The sequence below is a fragment of the Nesoenas mayeri genome (genome assembly GCF_963082525.1).
Source record: "Nesoenas mayeri genome assembly, chromosome: 2".
In the NCBI taxonomy this organism is placed as follows: Eukaryota; Metazoa; Chordata; class Aves; order Columbiformes; family Columbidae; genus Nesoenas; species Nesoenas mayeri.
In genome coordinates this window covers 127099638-127116655 of record NC_137543.1, presented here as the reverse complement: position 1 = coordinate 127116655, position 17018 = coordinate 127099638, and the positions used below count along the sequence as shown (strand labels likewise).

General features: G+C 40.7%; 1 protein-coding gene across 1 annotated transcript in view; it reads right to left on the bottom strand.

The window, feature by feature from the left end:
• The window catches only part of COLQ (collagen like tail subunit of asymmetric acetylcholinesterase), a gene marked incomplete at its 5' end in the record, with an annotated part of 41593 nt that overhangs the window by 10921 nt on the left and 13654 nt on the right, over positions 1-17018 (bottom strand). Inside the window, 10 exons of the mRNA XM_080339585.1 lie at positions 412-508; positions 5095-5175; positions 6067-6102; positions 6875-6919; positions 7551-7577; positions 8589-8651; positions 10856-10927; positions 13218-13244; positions 13964-14008; positions 16723-16827. Coding sequence (XP_080195711.1) covers positions 412-508; positions 5095-5175; positions 6067-6102; positions 6875-6919; positions 7551-7577; positions 8589-8651; positions 10856-10927; positions 13218-13244; positions 13964-14008; positions 16723-16827 — 598 coding nt within the window. The remainder of the gene's footprint in view (positions 1-411; positions 509-5094; positions 5176-6066; positions 6103-6874; positions 6920-7550; positions 7578-8588; positions 8652-10855; positions 10928-13217; positions 13245-13963; positions 14009-16722; positions 16828-17018) is intronic.

The window sequence follows — 17018 nt, the reverse complement described above, 5'->3', positions numbered from 1 at the left end:
ATGTCCTGACTGATTAGAAATCACAGCCTTTTGCTGTAAGCCAAGATATCTGGAGAAGCAGCAGACCTTTGATGATGGAGATTAACTAATTCCTCCATGGCTGCCAGAAGACTTTTCATCATCCCCATTTACCAAATTCCCACAGGAACCACACAGGCCATGCTTTTGGTTTTATCTGAAACATCAGAAGCCATAATGTAGACTTTAAGGTTAAGTGTATATAGTCCTTGTAACAAACAAACATGGCATGATTTGCTTTCAGGAAAAATCCTCTCCTTGCTGTCAGTGGAGAAGCAAATGAAACCCTGGAGCACCTTTTGTACAGGGAGTCTGTGTAGGCTTTGTGATGGGTCAGGAGGGGCTGGGGGCAGCGACACTATTTAGATCTCCTAAACCTGACCTCCTACTCACCTGATCCTGAAGGTCCAGGGGGGCCTGGCTGGCCAGAAGGACCAGGCCTTCCAGGCGGACCCATCATACCTGCAGGTCCAACATCTCCCTTCAGTCCCTAGAAGAAAGGAGACATTAATCTATTTGCTAAACTATTAATAACACACAAACTCTTCCAGCCAGCACTGGCTTCCCTTTGAAGAAAGCCAAGACATTTTTCAGTAGAAGCATGCAAAATGAGCTTCAGAGTCACTACTCCAGGGGAAGAGGTGCTGTCCTCTTCTACATGGAGACACAAAAGCATGTCCAGACAGGACTTTTGCTCCTAAATGTGAAAGGTCCCAGAGATCTGCTCTGTGTGGAGTCAGGAATCACCCTGCTCCGACTTCAATCATTTGAAAGCCTTTTTTTAACGATGCCTTTTTACCCTGGTAGCTTTCTAGGAGTCAGGGGCAGCTGACCCTGGAAATCCTTAGCTATTGCACTAATACACACTGGGGAAAAAAGAGAAAATACAAAGGCTTCTACAGTGACATTTCTTAGGGTGCAGGCTTTCTGAAGCACACTAATGACTTTGAGCCTCACACTGTTTTCAAAAGTATTTTAGGTGCCGGGACTCCTTTGTCTCCTTGACTTTCACCGTGGGTAAAGTTACATTAACAAATCATCACAAAGCAAGCAAGGTAGTGTGTGGCAACACCGTGCTGACAAATGGTCGCCCTCTGGTACCTTATCACTCAGTCAAAATGCTGTACATTTTCCTATGGGCAATGAGTTTACACACAGTTACCACACGATGGCTAATATTCTCTAAAATCAGCCCTAATTTGGCTCATGTGAGCTTTTTTGTGCATTGTACCCTTAGGCATTTGAAAGTTTCACCCTAGAACTGTTCAGCACCTTCCTATTTTTGCTCTTGAATTTAATATGGTGACACTTATTAAAAATAACTATATTTATCTTCCTGCTCATGTACTCTCCAAGGCTTGGATTTCTCAGTTTTATATTTCAGAAGTGTATTACATAGATTAAAGTTTAAATATCTGATTTGATTTTTATGTAGCAGCATACATTATTTAGCATAACAAAAATGATGAGTGGTATGTAAGCTTTCCTTTAATAACAAAGGAGATTGGTTCCTTGAAGATGGTGTAATTCCAGGTTAATGTGCATTCACGGGTTCAAGATGGGTTGTTGCTTGTCTAATTTCAGAGTAATAAAGCATATATAGTAATATATGCTAAGATAATTTTTCATTGTATAATATGTTGTATCCCATGGATATGTTTGAATGTCACTTGTACCATTTCAACAGAGGAAGGTTGATTTTGCCATGGCCCATAAAGAACTAATTGAATATTTGTTTTGTTTAATCCTATTAGATAAGCCCTGTGCCATCCAAATATCCTAGGATTTATGTGAATGTCAGTGATGCTGATCCCTAATTACTTCTTGCCTTATTGAACACAGAAGTAGCAGACCAGGATTTTGTAACCCCAAGAAATCCGTGGGAAATCTCTTTCCCCCACACAATAACAATCCAGCAGAGGCAAGCCAGCTCCAGTCGACATGTGCTGCCTGAAAATGAGCTGTCTTCCGTGTCTTCTGCTTTGGAGGAATGATTACTTAATGCTCTCTTGTTTAGGACAAATAGATTAAATAATAATGGCAAAGATTTATATGAATTATCTTTGCCTTAGATTTTGTTTTGTTTTGAGTTGGTTTTTTTCATGTGAACCCATGGCATTCAGAAAAGCATTTCCCATGGGCAATATTTATATTCTTCTCCCTTCATTCGAACTAACATTATCTAAAGCCCTAAGTCATTCCTCCTTATCAAGACTGAGACCCTAAACTTGCTCCTTAGGGTCAACATCCAAGCTACAAAGCTTTGAGTGTTTAGTATATCTCAGTTTGTGGGCAGTGAGGCTGTGGCTTGTGACTCCCACCTCGTGGCTACCTTTTGGGGAGAGCCTGTTCCAGAGGCAGGGGAGAGCTGAAGAAGCCAGTGGGATAATCAAGATGTGTCTCAGAATGGAAGTGGAAGTGACACCTTCCTAATTTAGCTGCTTTTATCTAGGGATGTCAGCAGGATCAAGAAACAGGAAACGTCCTCATGTTGATGGAAACGATCCTCTCAGCTGAACAAACAGCCCGACAACTACAGCACTTAAGGGCAGCAGCCTTAAAATGCCACTCTGAAGTTTTTTCAAAGGATTAGAAAAAAGAGGAAAGGAAATGGCTAGTTCACCAATTACAGAGAGAAACCCGGTTTTCCTGCAGAAGATCAATGGTGAAATTGCTTACAGGGCACAAGGAAGGGGTTGTGTAGTTAGCCTTGGGCCTGGAAATCCTAATTTAGGGCCAGACTATAGTTCTTTTAGTCACACTATTGTTGCCTCAAATTATGACATGCCTTATGTCACCACTTTTTGATTAAGACACCGTGTAATGTGACAAAATGTCTAAGGTCAAGTAAAAAGTGCACTTAGTTCAAGACAATCTGCAGGCACTGCATCTTTGCCTTATGCTAACACAAAGATATTCTGTGCACATTACTTTGGCAGGACAGACAAGCACAGTTTACTGTTTGCGAAAACACAAAAAACCAAACGAACACACCACCCCCAAAAAAACCAAAACCAACCAAACAAAAAAAAACCAAACCACAACAATGAAATAACCAACCAACCAAAAAAGAACATCAGCAAAGAGCACACATCAGCTTTTACAACCTGATGAAACAAGGAGAGAAAAAAATATTTCTTCTGCGTCACCTAGCAGACTTACATTGCACATACCTTCCCTACTTGGTGACCTAGTATTCCCTTCCCAACACCCGACTTTCACTTTTCCCCACATTGGCTATTCTTTCGCTTCAGATATTAGCTGACATCATCAGAGCAAGAGTGATGGAAGCGTATGCCTCTGTTTGCAATGCTGGGCATAACTAGACTGCAAATAAAGTGCTTTTAGTTGACCCCATTAAGTACAAGGTCTACAGTTCCTGTATCTGAGCGGACATACATTAAAACAAACAGTGTAACCAGAACAGGTTCCCTTCCCTGACCATCAGCAGAAATAAACAGTTTCTGCAGGTGGGAATTCAGAGAACAGGAACTGGTCTCCTTTGTATTCCCAATATCATTGCTTAAAAAAATACACAAGGAGAGGTGCTCTCAAATAAGCCCATTTGGTGACTTGAGCAGGTAGCTACATCAATATTGCTACCTTCTTATTGGGAAATACTATAGTGGAGGAGTTGATATCAAACTTACACACAATTCCTTGTCTTTACAATTCACCTGAAACTCTGATTTTTTTTTTTTTTCTGCCAGCATAATTATTTTGAGCCCTAAGTAAGGACAATCTGTCAACCACCCCATTTCTGAAAGGCTTCCATACAAGATTGTGGTTCCTTAAGGTCACTATGTGTCTTCCTGACCTTTTCCAGAGCAGAAGCATCTGTCCCTGGCATGCAGTAGTGTGGTAAGAACTGTCATATAAATATCCAGTATAACAAATCAATCTTGGTTTAGTGTTAACAGAGGAAATTGGAGAAACAGAGAGGGTGTTTTAGTGCTTTGGTTCTTTGCCCTGTGTGTCAGACAGCTCCAAGTCCTTGTGGCTCTGCAAGCTGATCCGTGTTGACCAACGCTTGGGCCTGGGCAGTGCCTGACTCAACCATACTGGATGGTGTGGACAAAAAAACATCCTCCAGATTGGCCTGGCAGCTGCAACAGAGCCTGAACATAGACTGGATGCACACTTAGTGCGTGTGCTAGAGAAAGGGGTGTATTACACTGTAATGCAAGGTTTGGATGTATAGACCAGTGGTTTTCATTGCCACAGATCACATACCAGTTTTATCTATTACAGCACACTATTTGTAGTGTACAGGTGGTTACTGCCAGTGCACACAAGCAATGTTTTTGCTAGCAGAAGCAGTGCAGCTCTTTGCACTGGAGATCCAGGGAGAAAATTCATGGGCAGGCAATGGGATGGCCCTTGCAAGGTGCAGTTGCTGTCAGTCTGCCTGGAGCTGAGGTGAGGGGGGCTGGTTTTTGTAGCATCCACAGCATTTCTTCCCTCAAGCAGAGCCCCAGAAACCCAGTGTTTTCCTTCAAACATTCCCTCACTCGTCCCAGGAACCTCTTTTTGTGAGGGGCAGAGGTTGGCACCTGGGCAGGCTGAAATGTGTTGGATTTTGGATATATCCCATTTGCTGTTGCAGCCTACCAAGCTACCTGTAAATCTAGCAGCCCATCCCCCTAAGTTAGGCTCAGGGCTAGGGATTTATGATGTGTAGGGCCCCACAGGGCTATGTCCCACACTGAGACCTGGACCTTGTGCCAGCTCTCTACACATCAGGTGGGGCTGGGATCATAGCTCTGTGTTGCTTAGGATTCAAAGGGAGGGTTTGAGATTTGCTCAACTTATGTTCAAGTTCATTACCAAGCCAGAAAAAATACAGCTTTATCCATGGTGTGTGGCCAGGGAGGTGAATGCTGCAGATAAGGCTCTGGCTCTAAAGCTGAGGCTTTAACTCCTGCACAGGCTGTGCATGCGTGTGAGATGTTTCAGGGCTTCTGTCCACTCCTGGTGTGACAAATCATATGGTATCGAGAGCACAGACCACATGGTCCCACACCACAACCACACAGATGCCAGGAGTCATGGGAAGGGGAAACACCATGGTCCTACTTGTTTGCCTCGTTTTCCAGGTCTTCCTATAGGTCCTCTGTGTCCTGGTACTCCAGATTGTCCCTTCGGGCCCATCTCTCCCTTGGTGGGTACAGAAAGAAGGAAACAGGACATTAAATACAGAAACTTATGTTGCCTTGTTTATACCTCCCTTACTCTCTAGTTCATGTGATTCCTCTAGGTAATGCTACCACCATTTGTTCCTCAGAACATCAACATTATGATGAAATATTTTAAAACAACCATGAAGTGAAAAACATCTCTTACAATTTACCCATATTTCCCTGAAAAATCCTGTCCTAAAGAAGAAGCAAAGCAGAAACTTGCTCGGAGACACGGGGGGATCAAGTCTAGCAAAACTCTCTGACCCTTTTGTCAATATCTTGCTTCGCATTTAAGGTCCATGTGTAATAGAATCACTCAGGGAAAGGAACATGAATTCACTCATCTTCTAGCCTCCTTAGAAGCAACTATTATTTCCTTATCTTAATTTCAGAGACAAAATTATCTTCATGTAGGATTTCTATCCATAAAACAAATCTGAATTGTGATTGTTTTTTAAGTACAGAACAATGATGATATCAAAAAGGTTCAGGATTACCACTGCTATTTATAGTAGTGCTATTTTGATTCAGAGTATCAAGAAGGAAATACTTATGGTCTTCAAGTGAATAATACTCAAACAATTAGGCCAGTTATTAATCTATAATCAAGAATTTGAACATGTTAAATGAGAGGAAGATTATGACTAAAACAATATTCTGGGAAAAAAGAGAAACTAGAATAAACAACTACATCTCAGAATTTTCTCCTAAGATAAAAAACATGAAGAATTTGATCAAATCCAAAAGCATTGGTCATTGAGTCAAGCAAAACCTTCAATGCTTTAAACTTTCCAGGATGTCCCGGCAGCCATTCATTGACCCTATGCCACTACTTAACACAACTCCCCAATACATCATGCCTACTTACTTTTTGTCCCAGCATACCAGGGAAGCCTATTTCTCCCTACAAAGTAAAAGGAGAAAAAGCATCAAAAATTATGGAGTGATCTTTGACAAAGCAGCACCTTCCCTGGAAGGAAGAAAATCAAGAGCCTTGTACTGTTATTGTTTAAAAAACCTGCACTGTGATTCAGCACTGTGGGTGATGTAGTAGGTGGAGTATTACAAGCAAAATTTTCTTGTAAAGCCCCTTGTAAGATATCACTACTCCTCTGTCTGATCCTCTTCTGGCTGCTGCTTCTGCTCCAGCAAAAACATCCCAGTTGTGCTTTGTCTACAGGCAACCCTGCTACCTGGACAACTCCCAATGCCTGCATTTGGGAATGGCATTTCTGCATTTATATCAAAAGCAGTTTATTCTTCCTTTCTTAATTAAAAGTACCTCCAGGTCAAGAATTTAATGATTTAACTTTTTTTTTTTTTTTTTTTTTTTTTTAATCTCACAGTATTATCACATCACCAACCAAAAACATTTTGGCAAGTTGTCACGGTTCTGGACTGCACAGGCTGGGAGAGACTGAGGTTACTTCTGGGGAGATCCCCTTCTGCCTCCTCACTCCACTATGCACTGGGGCTGTGGGGCACACGGACACTGAGGCTGCCCCACTGCCCTCCCGTTGGGTAGGACCACTGCCTGCCCCACCACTCTTGCCCTCCCAGGAAGATGCCTCCAGGTTCCCTCCCTCCCTACTGCTCCTGTTTTTTTGCTATCAGAATTATGTTAGTCCTCCTGTACATTCAGCTAAAGATCACAGCCATTTGGAAAAGAAAATTACCTGGTCTCCTTTGACTCCTTTGTCACCCCTCTCACCTCTGGATCCCTGTAGAGAGATAACAGGGTGACAAAAGCTTAATTACTACCATTTGACAAGGAAGCAAAAAATATTTCTCTTATAAAAGGTGTTATTTGGAGTCACACGGAATACAACAATATCCGCAGAGTAAAGTATATGGTAGGTACCTTAAAACGTTTCCTTATTACTTTCAGTGATGTTATAACAGAATTAAGAGCAAGGCTTGTAGGAAAAGGGTTTCATTCTCCCTAGATAATTGCTTTAAACACATTTTCCTGGATGTAATACTTCCAGACTTGATTTCTTTCCTCCAGTTGGCTTCATACAATTCTGGTCCCACTATATGGTCTTATAGTAAAAACTGTCTTTGTGTCTAATTAAACCAGGCCAACATGGGTTATTATACCCATTCTACAGATGGGGAAATGGTAGTGAGGTGCAATGTAGTAAATTGTTCACAAGAAGACAGAGTGTAAAATTAATTTCTTCAGCATCTCAGCCCAAGCCACAGGACTGTGCTTCTTCTCAATGCTTGCTTTCATTCCTCAATGGGACCTTTCGACTTCATCAAAATTAAATCTCATTTTTACTCTTACTTTTTTTTTTACATAACTGTTTCCCATTGTTAAATTATACGTTATTCTATTGTCACACTGACCTTTTCTCCTCTCGTTCCAGGAAAACCCTAAAGGGAATGATAGATATTTTAATGTCTCTCGCTTTCAAAATCATTCAAGAAGGAGGACTTTCAAAAGAACAAAGCACAAATAATTAATTGAATCAACATGTAAATGCAAATCAATAATTACAACTTCTAAGATTGCACTGAAACAGAGCTCTGAAATATGAATGAAAGGCAAGACAAGTCAGCCCAAAAGCCAATGTGAAAAAGCCAAGTAAAGCCAGCAGGTTTGATATTGCTTTTGAAATTGAGACAAAGGAGATAAAATGTAACAGAAAGTGAATGAAACCTTAGTTGCCACCAATAATAATCTAAAACATTTTTACCACTAATCTTTCTCTTCTGTTTGATTGATTGATTGCCTTTTTTTTCCCTGAGGAGCATTCTTAAATTATACTTAAGTAATCTTCTAATGTGAAAATTACTATAAAACTGAGTTTATCTTTAAGAAACATATAGTAAACAATAGTGTTCAATTCTTCTTTCCAGTAAACTAATTACACTTTTTTTTTTTTTTTTAAAGTATCTTTAAGATGTTGTGGCCTAAATTTGTAAAGGCAAAGGCTATACTATAGATAGTGATGTACAGATACTAGAATAGACAGACCAAATTGTATTTACTATCCAATTGTCAATACATATGCATAGTTTTAGTAGAAGACCAAAATGATCTCCACAGTCTTATGAGTTGTGTGGAAAACATTGCAGACACAAGTAAATGCTGCAGATACACTTAAGAACTCTAGTTTTCTAGTGGGATACAATTATATATGTTTTACTTTTAAAATAAATTTTGCATTACAGTAATTTACACCAAAGCATTTTTATGAAATGACAAAAACACAGCCAAGCCCAACCAGCCAACATAACCTTGCTTGAAGGAGAGCGTATCTTTTTAGCTGTATTAGAAAAGGCAGATGTTGATAAATGCTTTCCAGCAAATTCATGAGGGAAGCAGGTGTCAGCAGAGCATTAGAAACCAGTGTCTGAAAATGCAACGTTTGGTTAACAAACCTTGGAGCCCATTGGTCCTCTTGTACCTGGCAATCCCATCACACCCAACTCTCCCTTTTCACCCTAAAGAGGTCAATAAAGAGAGTTATTGTTTGTGGCTCTCTGAAGAGGTTGCGTTTGAATGTACTTGTGACAAGCCTGAGCTGGGTGTAGCATTGTAGTCAGAGGTCTATCTTGCAATTATATTCTGCCTGAGTCCTCATATGTTATCCTATTATTCTATTTGCATTTTCTTGGGTGTGTGACTTGTGCTTCAGTTTTGACAGGTGCTATTAAAGGACATGCAAGCAAATTACCAGCAGAAGTGCATCCTTTCTACTGCATGACAGTGTATTGTCTCTACCCAGCATCACTTCCACCAAGTTGCAGAAAAGAAAGGAATTTTGCTGCAAGCCTTTATGGTTTGGGGAGGCACAATGACTACTTTTGTCATAGTTCTGAGACATCACATGCTTTAGAGTGGTTTGGAGCCAGTAAATCATGAAAAGGCTTTACAACAACTTCTCTGGCTGGGTTGACATATGGAGTAGTCCCCGCAGATATGCAGCAGCCCTACCAGCAGAATACAGTTGGCTCTCATTCTCCTTTGGCTTCCACTGTCCTAGTATTGGAGAGGATTTTCACATTGGCTGCTGCTCCAGCAGAAGTTCAGAAAAGAGTTGAAGAAACAAAGTGGGAGAAATAAGGATTGAATCAAGACTGTGTCTGAGAGGACAGGTAATGAGACCCAGCTGAAGAAATAGAAGGCACAGAGATGGGAATAAGAAAACCATCCAACATCTTACTGGATATTTACAGCAAGAAGATGATGAAGTGGATGACTATAGTGAAGACGAATATCAGGAATTTGGGAAAATCAGAGATCAGGAGAAAATGGAGGAAAGAGAGATACAACCGGTGGAACTGAGCACAAAGATGTGCTGGCCTCTATTCAACTGGAGCCTTCACTGACAGGCAGGAAACAAAAATTTATAAAGACCAGAAGAAATGAAATTAGGAACCCATCTAAAGAACAGAGGAGACAGGTATCAGAGGAGAAAATAAAAGCAGAAGAATGTGAATTAAATAGCAAGTAAAACTTGCAGCCCTGTTACCCAATGTGAAGGATACTTCTAGGAGTGTGATGAAAAAACGTAACGGAAAAAGAGGAGATATAATAAAAATTAGGAAGACTTCATAAATAAAGCTAGACTTAATATAAGGAAAAGGCCAAGTGAATCAGTTTTCTGTCTGCTTTGCTCTTGATATTCAGACTGTGAGGGAATGAGGTAGCTGGACCTTCCTTCTTTCCTCACTGCTCCTACAATGCAGTGGGAGGACACCCAGGTAACACAGCTGTGAAGAACTTGAGGATCTGCTTCCCAGGTGTAGCTTTGAATTCAGAAGTCACCTACTATTATTGATGCAGTAGCAAGAGTTACTGCATCGTGTCCTCTGAAGTGGGGACACTAACCCTCATGGAGCAAATGAAGAGTCAAAGATTTACTGGAAAATGCAGCTTTGAACTAAACATTGTTTTAAACACAGTCCTTTTGCCTGATAGACACTGGATTGGAGAAAAGCTAGTTATCTCAGGAGTACCAGTAGAAACTTCATATACTGTGGCTCCTGTGAAGACCTATATACCTTTTGCACAAATTAATGCTCAGTAAAGGGCTGTTTTGCAGCATTTTTATAATAAATGCAAATAAAGCAACCACTCTGCCATAGCAAAGTGTGTCCTGCCATTTCTTCTACTGTTGGTTATTAAAAATCACAGGAATTAATGGGGTTTTTTGTGTGGGAATGAGCTTCAAAGATCAGATCAGCAAACCGCATGGTTTATAATCTCTTTCTCCTGATTCCAGTCTGATATTTTCCCTGTGATTGCATGGACACACAGATAGGCTGCCAAGAAGTACAAATTCAAGCAAAGAGATCGTCATAAAGAGCAGACATAAAGATTATAGTCAGTTTTGAAACACTGATTTGTGTGATCATGAGACACCAGGAGTTATCAATGAGTCTTCATTAGACTGAATTTCCCTTTCACATATTTTAATCAACATAAGAAGTGCTGCAGGGTCTAGGCTGAAGGTGGAGTGACTTAACCCTAGACTGGACAAGTCTTTGCAGAGTAGTGTGAGATATAGTACAAGCACAGAGTGGCCTTGCACTCTCACAACTTCCCAGCCTCCTGCAGATTGTAGTTTAAAGACTTCTTCAGACAACTGTTGTGTTCAGATCATGATGCTGAACAGGTAATCCAATGTGAATTTTAGTCTTACCTTCGGTCCCACAGGTCCAGGCCATCCGACTGGTCCTGGCATCCCGGGGACACCCGGGGGACCTGGTCTACCCTTGAACGGAAAACATTGATTACAACAATTCATTTAACATCATTCCTATACACAGGCCTCCACTGCAGACAGGAGTTATGGAGGAACATAGTCTTTTTGGGAAAAGACTTGCATATGCTTCTTTATCTTGTTTTTAATACAAAAAAATACAATATGATATTCATAATACAGTTTGTGTTGATGCTACTGGAGGAAGTGTGAGCTCGCAGAAATACCAGGTTATACTGATTCAAATAAGTAGATCAGCTACAGAGTCATCTACATGTAGTCATCATAATCATCCTAAAACCCCAGTATCAATAGCTAAAATCCTCTTTTCATTTATTAAGACAATGTAAATCAAAAAGACCTGCATGTAATTATATCAGTGTAAATCCAACTTGCATTAAGAGCAAAATGACATCTTTAACTAAGATATTCTTATTCTGAACATTCTCATATTACTAGCTACAATTGCTCTTTATTAGCTGTTATATGACTAGCAAAAACTACATACATACAGTTATTTATCTGTTTCAATTACTGCCTGTAAATCAGTCTTTAAGTATCTTCTAAAATGCTGCAGATCAGTGCTATTCCATCACTTTATGCCACTTGACAATATGATCTTAGAAATGTCATCATGACATTTGAGGTTAAGAGTGACGTCCCACAAGCCAGATAGATTTTAGCAAGAATTATACTGTTTTATTTCCAGTTTGAGCAACTTCTCTTTTGGACCTGCTAGTTTTTGTCGGAAGAGTAAGTTCCGAGGTACTGTGTTTAAGGCTGACACTCTCTTGTAGGTTGGTGGGTGACTCTCTCTAAGACATTACTATTTTGAACACTTGAATTTAGGTATTATTTTTGTTTACTGTAAGGCATTTGCAATGTAAATTAAAGAAAAAAGACTTTTGTTTACATGTTTTGCATTTATTTGAATTACAGATTTGTAGCTGGTGTCAAAATCCTTTTTGTATTATTAGAAGAGTGTTAAAGTCCTCGGTATATTATTAGAAGGGAATTTCTTTTCTTGGTTAGTGACTGCCTCCTGCATATCTCTGATTTGATCCTGCATTTCTGTCTTCTTTTCAAGTTAATTACATTAAATGGAGGTACTTAGCAACTGAGATAACATATTCTGTTTCATCACATGTAAGGGCACATATTTTTGACAATGTATCACGGCTCATATGTCACCAAACATAGGATTGTAGTCAGCATATTGCATTGGTGCCAAAACTCTGTAAGTGTAATCATTAATGGTTATTCCTCCATGAGAGGTATTTGGCTGAGCCTTGTTTAGGCTTTGGAGGAGTAAAAAGTTTTATTTTTCTGCATTTTTTATTTTTTTTTCAATACACAGAGACATAGTTCAGGTTATTTTCCACTCTGTTTTAATAGTCAGGCCAGAGCCACATGCTCTTACGGAGGGAGTTTGTCAAACTCAAACCAGCTGGGACATCTCCCCAAGCCACAGGGCCCAGCTCTCCAGCCCTGCACCCAGAGGTCCCTGCCACCTGTCCTGGGTGCCAGGGGAAGCAGCACAAACAGGTTAAACTTCAACATTAGCTGGGTGAACAGGAGACAGCAGTGTGCCCAGGTGGCCAAGAAGGCCAAAAGCATCCTGGCGTGCATCAAGAGCAGTGTGGCCAGCAGGACTAGGGAAGTGATCGTTCCCCTGTACTCGGCACTGGTGAGGCTGCACCTGGAAACTTGTGTTCAGTTTTGGGCCCCTCACTATGAGAAAAACACTGAGGTGCTGGAGACAGTGCAGAGAAGGGCAACAAAGCTGGTGAGGGGTCTGGAGCACAAGTCTGATGAGGAGTGGCTGAGGGAACTGGGGCTGTTTAGCCTGGAGAAAAGGAGGCTCAGGGGAGACATTATCGCTGTCTATAACCACCTGAAAGGAGTTTGTAGCATGGAGGGTGTTGGTCTCTTCTCCCAAATAACAAGTGATAGGACAAGAGGAAGCGGCCTCAAGTTGTGCCAGGGGAGGTTTAGATTGGATATTAGGAAAAATTTATTCACGGAAAGGGTTATCAGGCATTGGAACAGGCTGTCCAGGGAAGTGGTGGAGTCACCATCCCTGGAGGGGTTTAAGAGTCATAGATGAGGTTCTTAGGGACATGGTTTAGAGCCATAGTTACATTAATGGTTGGACTCAATGATCCTGAGGGTGTCTTTCAACCAACATGATTCTACAATTCTATGATTAACTAATTTTTACTTAACTATTATCTGCACCCCTCTCTGACAAAAGCTATATGTCAAGTATTAGAGGTTTCTGAGACAGCACCTTTGTTCATACCTTTCTTCCTGGCCTGCCAATCTCCCCCTGCCAGAGAAAGGAATATGTTAGTCTCATAGGCATCATATGAACCAGAGCAGTTCATTAGTCAATGCATTTATATTAAAACAAATAAATGAATAAATATTGGGAATATCTTTGTGTTAAAGAATTTGCTTCCAGAGGTAAAATGAGAACAATCACTTTAATAAAGCTCCTTGGTCTTTCCTGTGTTCTCAGCCCTAAATCTACAGTCATCTCCTTGTATAGCAAAGCATATAATTATGTGCCCAGCTTTAGAAATAAGGCTTTTAAAACATCACCATAGAGCAAATGCTTTAAAGATCTGAAGCCATAACTTAACATGTAGGCCAGTTTTAATGTTCAAGCTGATACATACAATTAACGCTGCCTGGGGGAGCTCTGACTCTCATGGCCACCCAGAGGGACAGGGTGTTCAAAGGCTTTTGGATCAGTAAGGTTGCTGACGTGCACCTGAGCTGAATTGTTAATGCATACTCTAGACAAATGTGGCTATCTTGAAAAAACATAAAAGATATTTCATGACTGAAAATGAACACTGAAAGATGGAGATTTATATTATAGCTTGAATCCAATAGACAGCTTTACATGCAAATTAAAGCAGATTCCCACATCTATGAGGCCCACCATCCACTAAACAGACAACAAAAAAAAGTGAATATCATCCCACACTCCTTTCTTTGTCCCTCAAGAACATACCAAATCCCATAACAACAGACACTTACTTTCTCCCCTTTTGGTCCCATTATACCAGGAATTCCTTGTGGGCCCTAGGGAGAAAAGCGGATGTTATTATTAAACTGCATTAGTAAGGGGGCACTGGTGGTTGTCTTCCCTCAACCCTTGGTGCTGACAGTGTCTCCTGGAAAGAGTGTGAACCCATAATGTTGGAGTGTTGAATATGGTGTTTGAATGTGACCTCTAAATGTGACAGCCAGGTCCGTGCCACAGGCTGCAGAGTTGAGCTGACGTACAAAGTGCAGAGGCATCTTCTGGATTAAGAAAATTAACAAGAAAATTGGTGTGGGGCAAAATAAAGATGAGAAGTTGTTTGAGTTCTGAAGAATTAGTGCCAATGAGGACATGGAGACACTGCGTCAGCTGGCAAAGGAGGTCAGCTGAAGTGGTGGCAAGGGAAGGGGCATAAAACCTGTGAGATGGGCTCTGCAGTGTGGTATGGACATGGAGGACTGCCACCACTTCTGAATCCTGAAGACATTTCTCTCTCTACAGTGAGGCTGATTCTCTTTTCAGGAGACTTCTTAATCCAGGGAGACCTTGAACCCCATCTCAGAAAAAAAAAAAAGAAACACATTTTTGTTTCTAGAATGTTTCAGTTCACAGACCACCTTTTATTTTTGAATGACTACCGCAAAAAAAAAAAATCCCGTAAGCCTGCATCAGAGGAGCATTAGATTCACCACATCAATCACCCACTCCAGGTTTGGATCCTGGCTGTCTTATGCTGTCCAAAACATGATGCAAATTGTACAAGAATACGACTAAAGTGTACCCTCAAATGCAAATTACTTCAACTGTTTTCATCAGTTGAGTCATTTTATGTTTTCAATAGTGTAAATTGGAATGTACTCTAATAGAGTCAGAGCCAAATTTTATCTTATTTCCTTCATTTTACCTTAGGTTACCCATGGGAGGAATTGTACTCTGAGTTATGTCATTACAAATCTAATTTTCCTTCTTATTAAAAAGTATTAAAATTTAGCTCTGAGTCAACAATATGAGCTTCTGCAACTCCTTTAAAAGCCATGCAAGCTACAGCAGAGAAGAATTCAGAAATACTTTCTTTTTTTTTTTTTTTGGAATGGTAGCATTTCTTTTCAGGTGAACACTGTCATAAAAGTGTTGCCGAGAGGACTGGGACTGCTGGCTCTAACATTGTCCCGTTACAAGATATAGTCCTGTAATTTATAATTAAAAATTCCAAAGCCATGTTATACGCACCCTACTGTCTGTCATTGTGATAATATCTGCCAGCCTACTCTACTGTTTAAAAATGTTCTTGGAGGGATTGTAGATAATTTGGTTGCAAGATTAATATTATTTATAGCAATGGATATTGTAGAACAATTGATTTAATATTTTACTGTTCTTCCAATTTAAGTCAGAGAGAGTTTTAAGAGGATTTAAAAAAAAAATAGTCTAGCAAAGACTGAAATAACAACAAACGCAGACAAACACAACATGTACGGCAACTCTGGATTGTGGCCAGCCACACTGCAGGGCTGTTTCATAACACAAAGAAGACCTTTCTCAGTATAGGACAGGACAAACACTTCCCATCACTTTTCTCCACCCCTCATCACTCACTTGCTAAAGGAATCTGCCTCATCCTGCATCTCAGCAAAGACAAAATGGCAGAACAATAAAGTCAAGGTTCCTAAGACAGGACTTTGGGGCTTTCACACTGCAGCTTCTAGACTATTTCCAAATACCTTTTGAAGTATTGGCTTCTAAATAACTAAAGCCAAGCTCTTTGCCACATAGCTGTATCTTTACTGTGATGTACTGTCCATACTTTTAAAATAATGCTTGGGTGCTTGTTAACTTCTCAGGCTGCCAAAGCCTCGGTCACAGCAAAGATCCTGTGCCATGTCTCCTCTTAGCTCTATTGTAATAAAACCAGCACCCAGAGGCCTGGAGAAAGATCACTGTCCCAAAGCACCATGCATGGCACATACAGAAGGACTGTCTATGCCGCAGGAGAAACTGGAAGTACCTCTCCATGAAAAAAATTCATTTTTCTTTCAAGAGAACAAACTGGAATGGAAAGACAGAAGGGTGATCTTCTCCACATGACAGAGATGTTTGCAAAAACCTTGCCCCTAGAGTTGGACTATTTCTTCAGAAGAATTCTGACCTCCCTCAGAAGATTTCTGAATGTACGAATTGTAGAAAATGAAAGGACAGCTCAAAGGGATTGACTCACAACTACCCAGCAAGTCAGAGGCAGATGTTGCAGGTCAAGCTAGGAGATCCCACGTCTCCTGAATCCCATCCCATTGCCCTTCTGAAGCTCCTCCTTGTCTCTGATCTGTACTGTGTTTGCCTTCTCAGGGATGTAGTCCACTAACATTCAAGTTCTTTGTGCCTCTTGTGCATCCACTCTACAGGCTCTTTCCCTCACATAAAGAACAACACAATCTAAAGAAAATAAAAAATCTAATAAAGAGCCTCGTAAGGAACTGGTGGTACCTATGGGATTTTTACTGGATGCTACCCACTGTAAAACTCCACGAAAATGGAAGGTGAACTTGAAATCTACTGGACTATGCAAGGCAGGGATGAGAACACAGGGTAAAAAGCCTACATGATTTATGCATAGTCATATCAAAATGAAATTAAGCCAGAGCTTGATATGCTTATTAAGTGATAAAAAGCATTTGCAGAAGATGTTTTACAGCTTTGTAAGGACCTTGGAGCAAGTGAGAGAACGATGTGATTTAATCACAAATGCATCACTCACCTGGGGTCCAGGAGGCCCTTTGGGGCAAAACGATTCAGGCAGAGAAGAAGGCTGTATTATCTGGTGCTCCCGACACAGCTCTTTCGTATCAAGGGCAAGCAGCTTCTACGTGACATAAAACATATGAGTGAACATGCAGCCATACGCAGCCTGTGGGAGAAACACATAAATAAACAGCCACCAAACGCTACCGCCTCCAGAGAGTTTATTTGCTCCCTTAGGGGGAAGCCGAGGGCTTGTCACAAGGTTATCTTCACGGATGCTTGAACATTAACACCTCAGCATAGTGTCCTGCC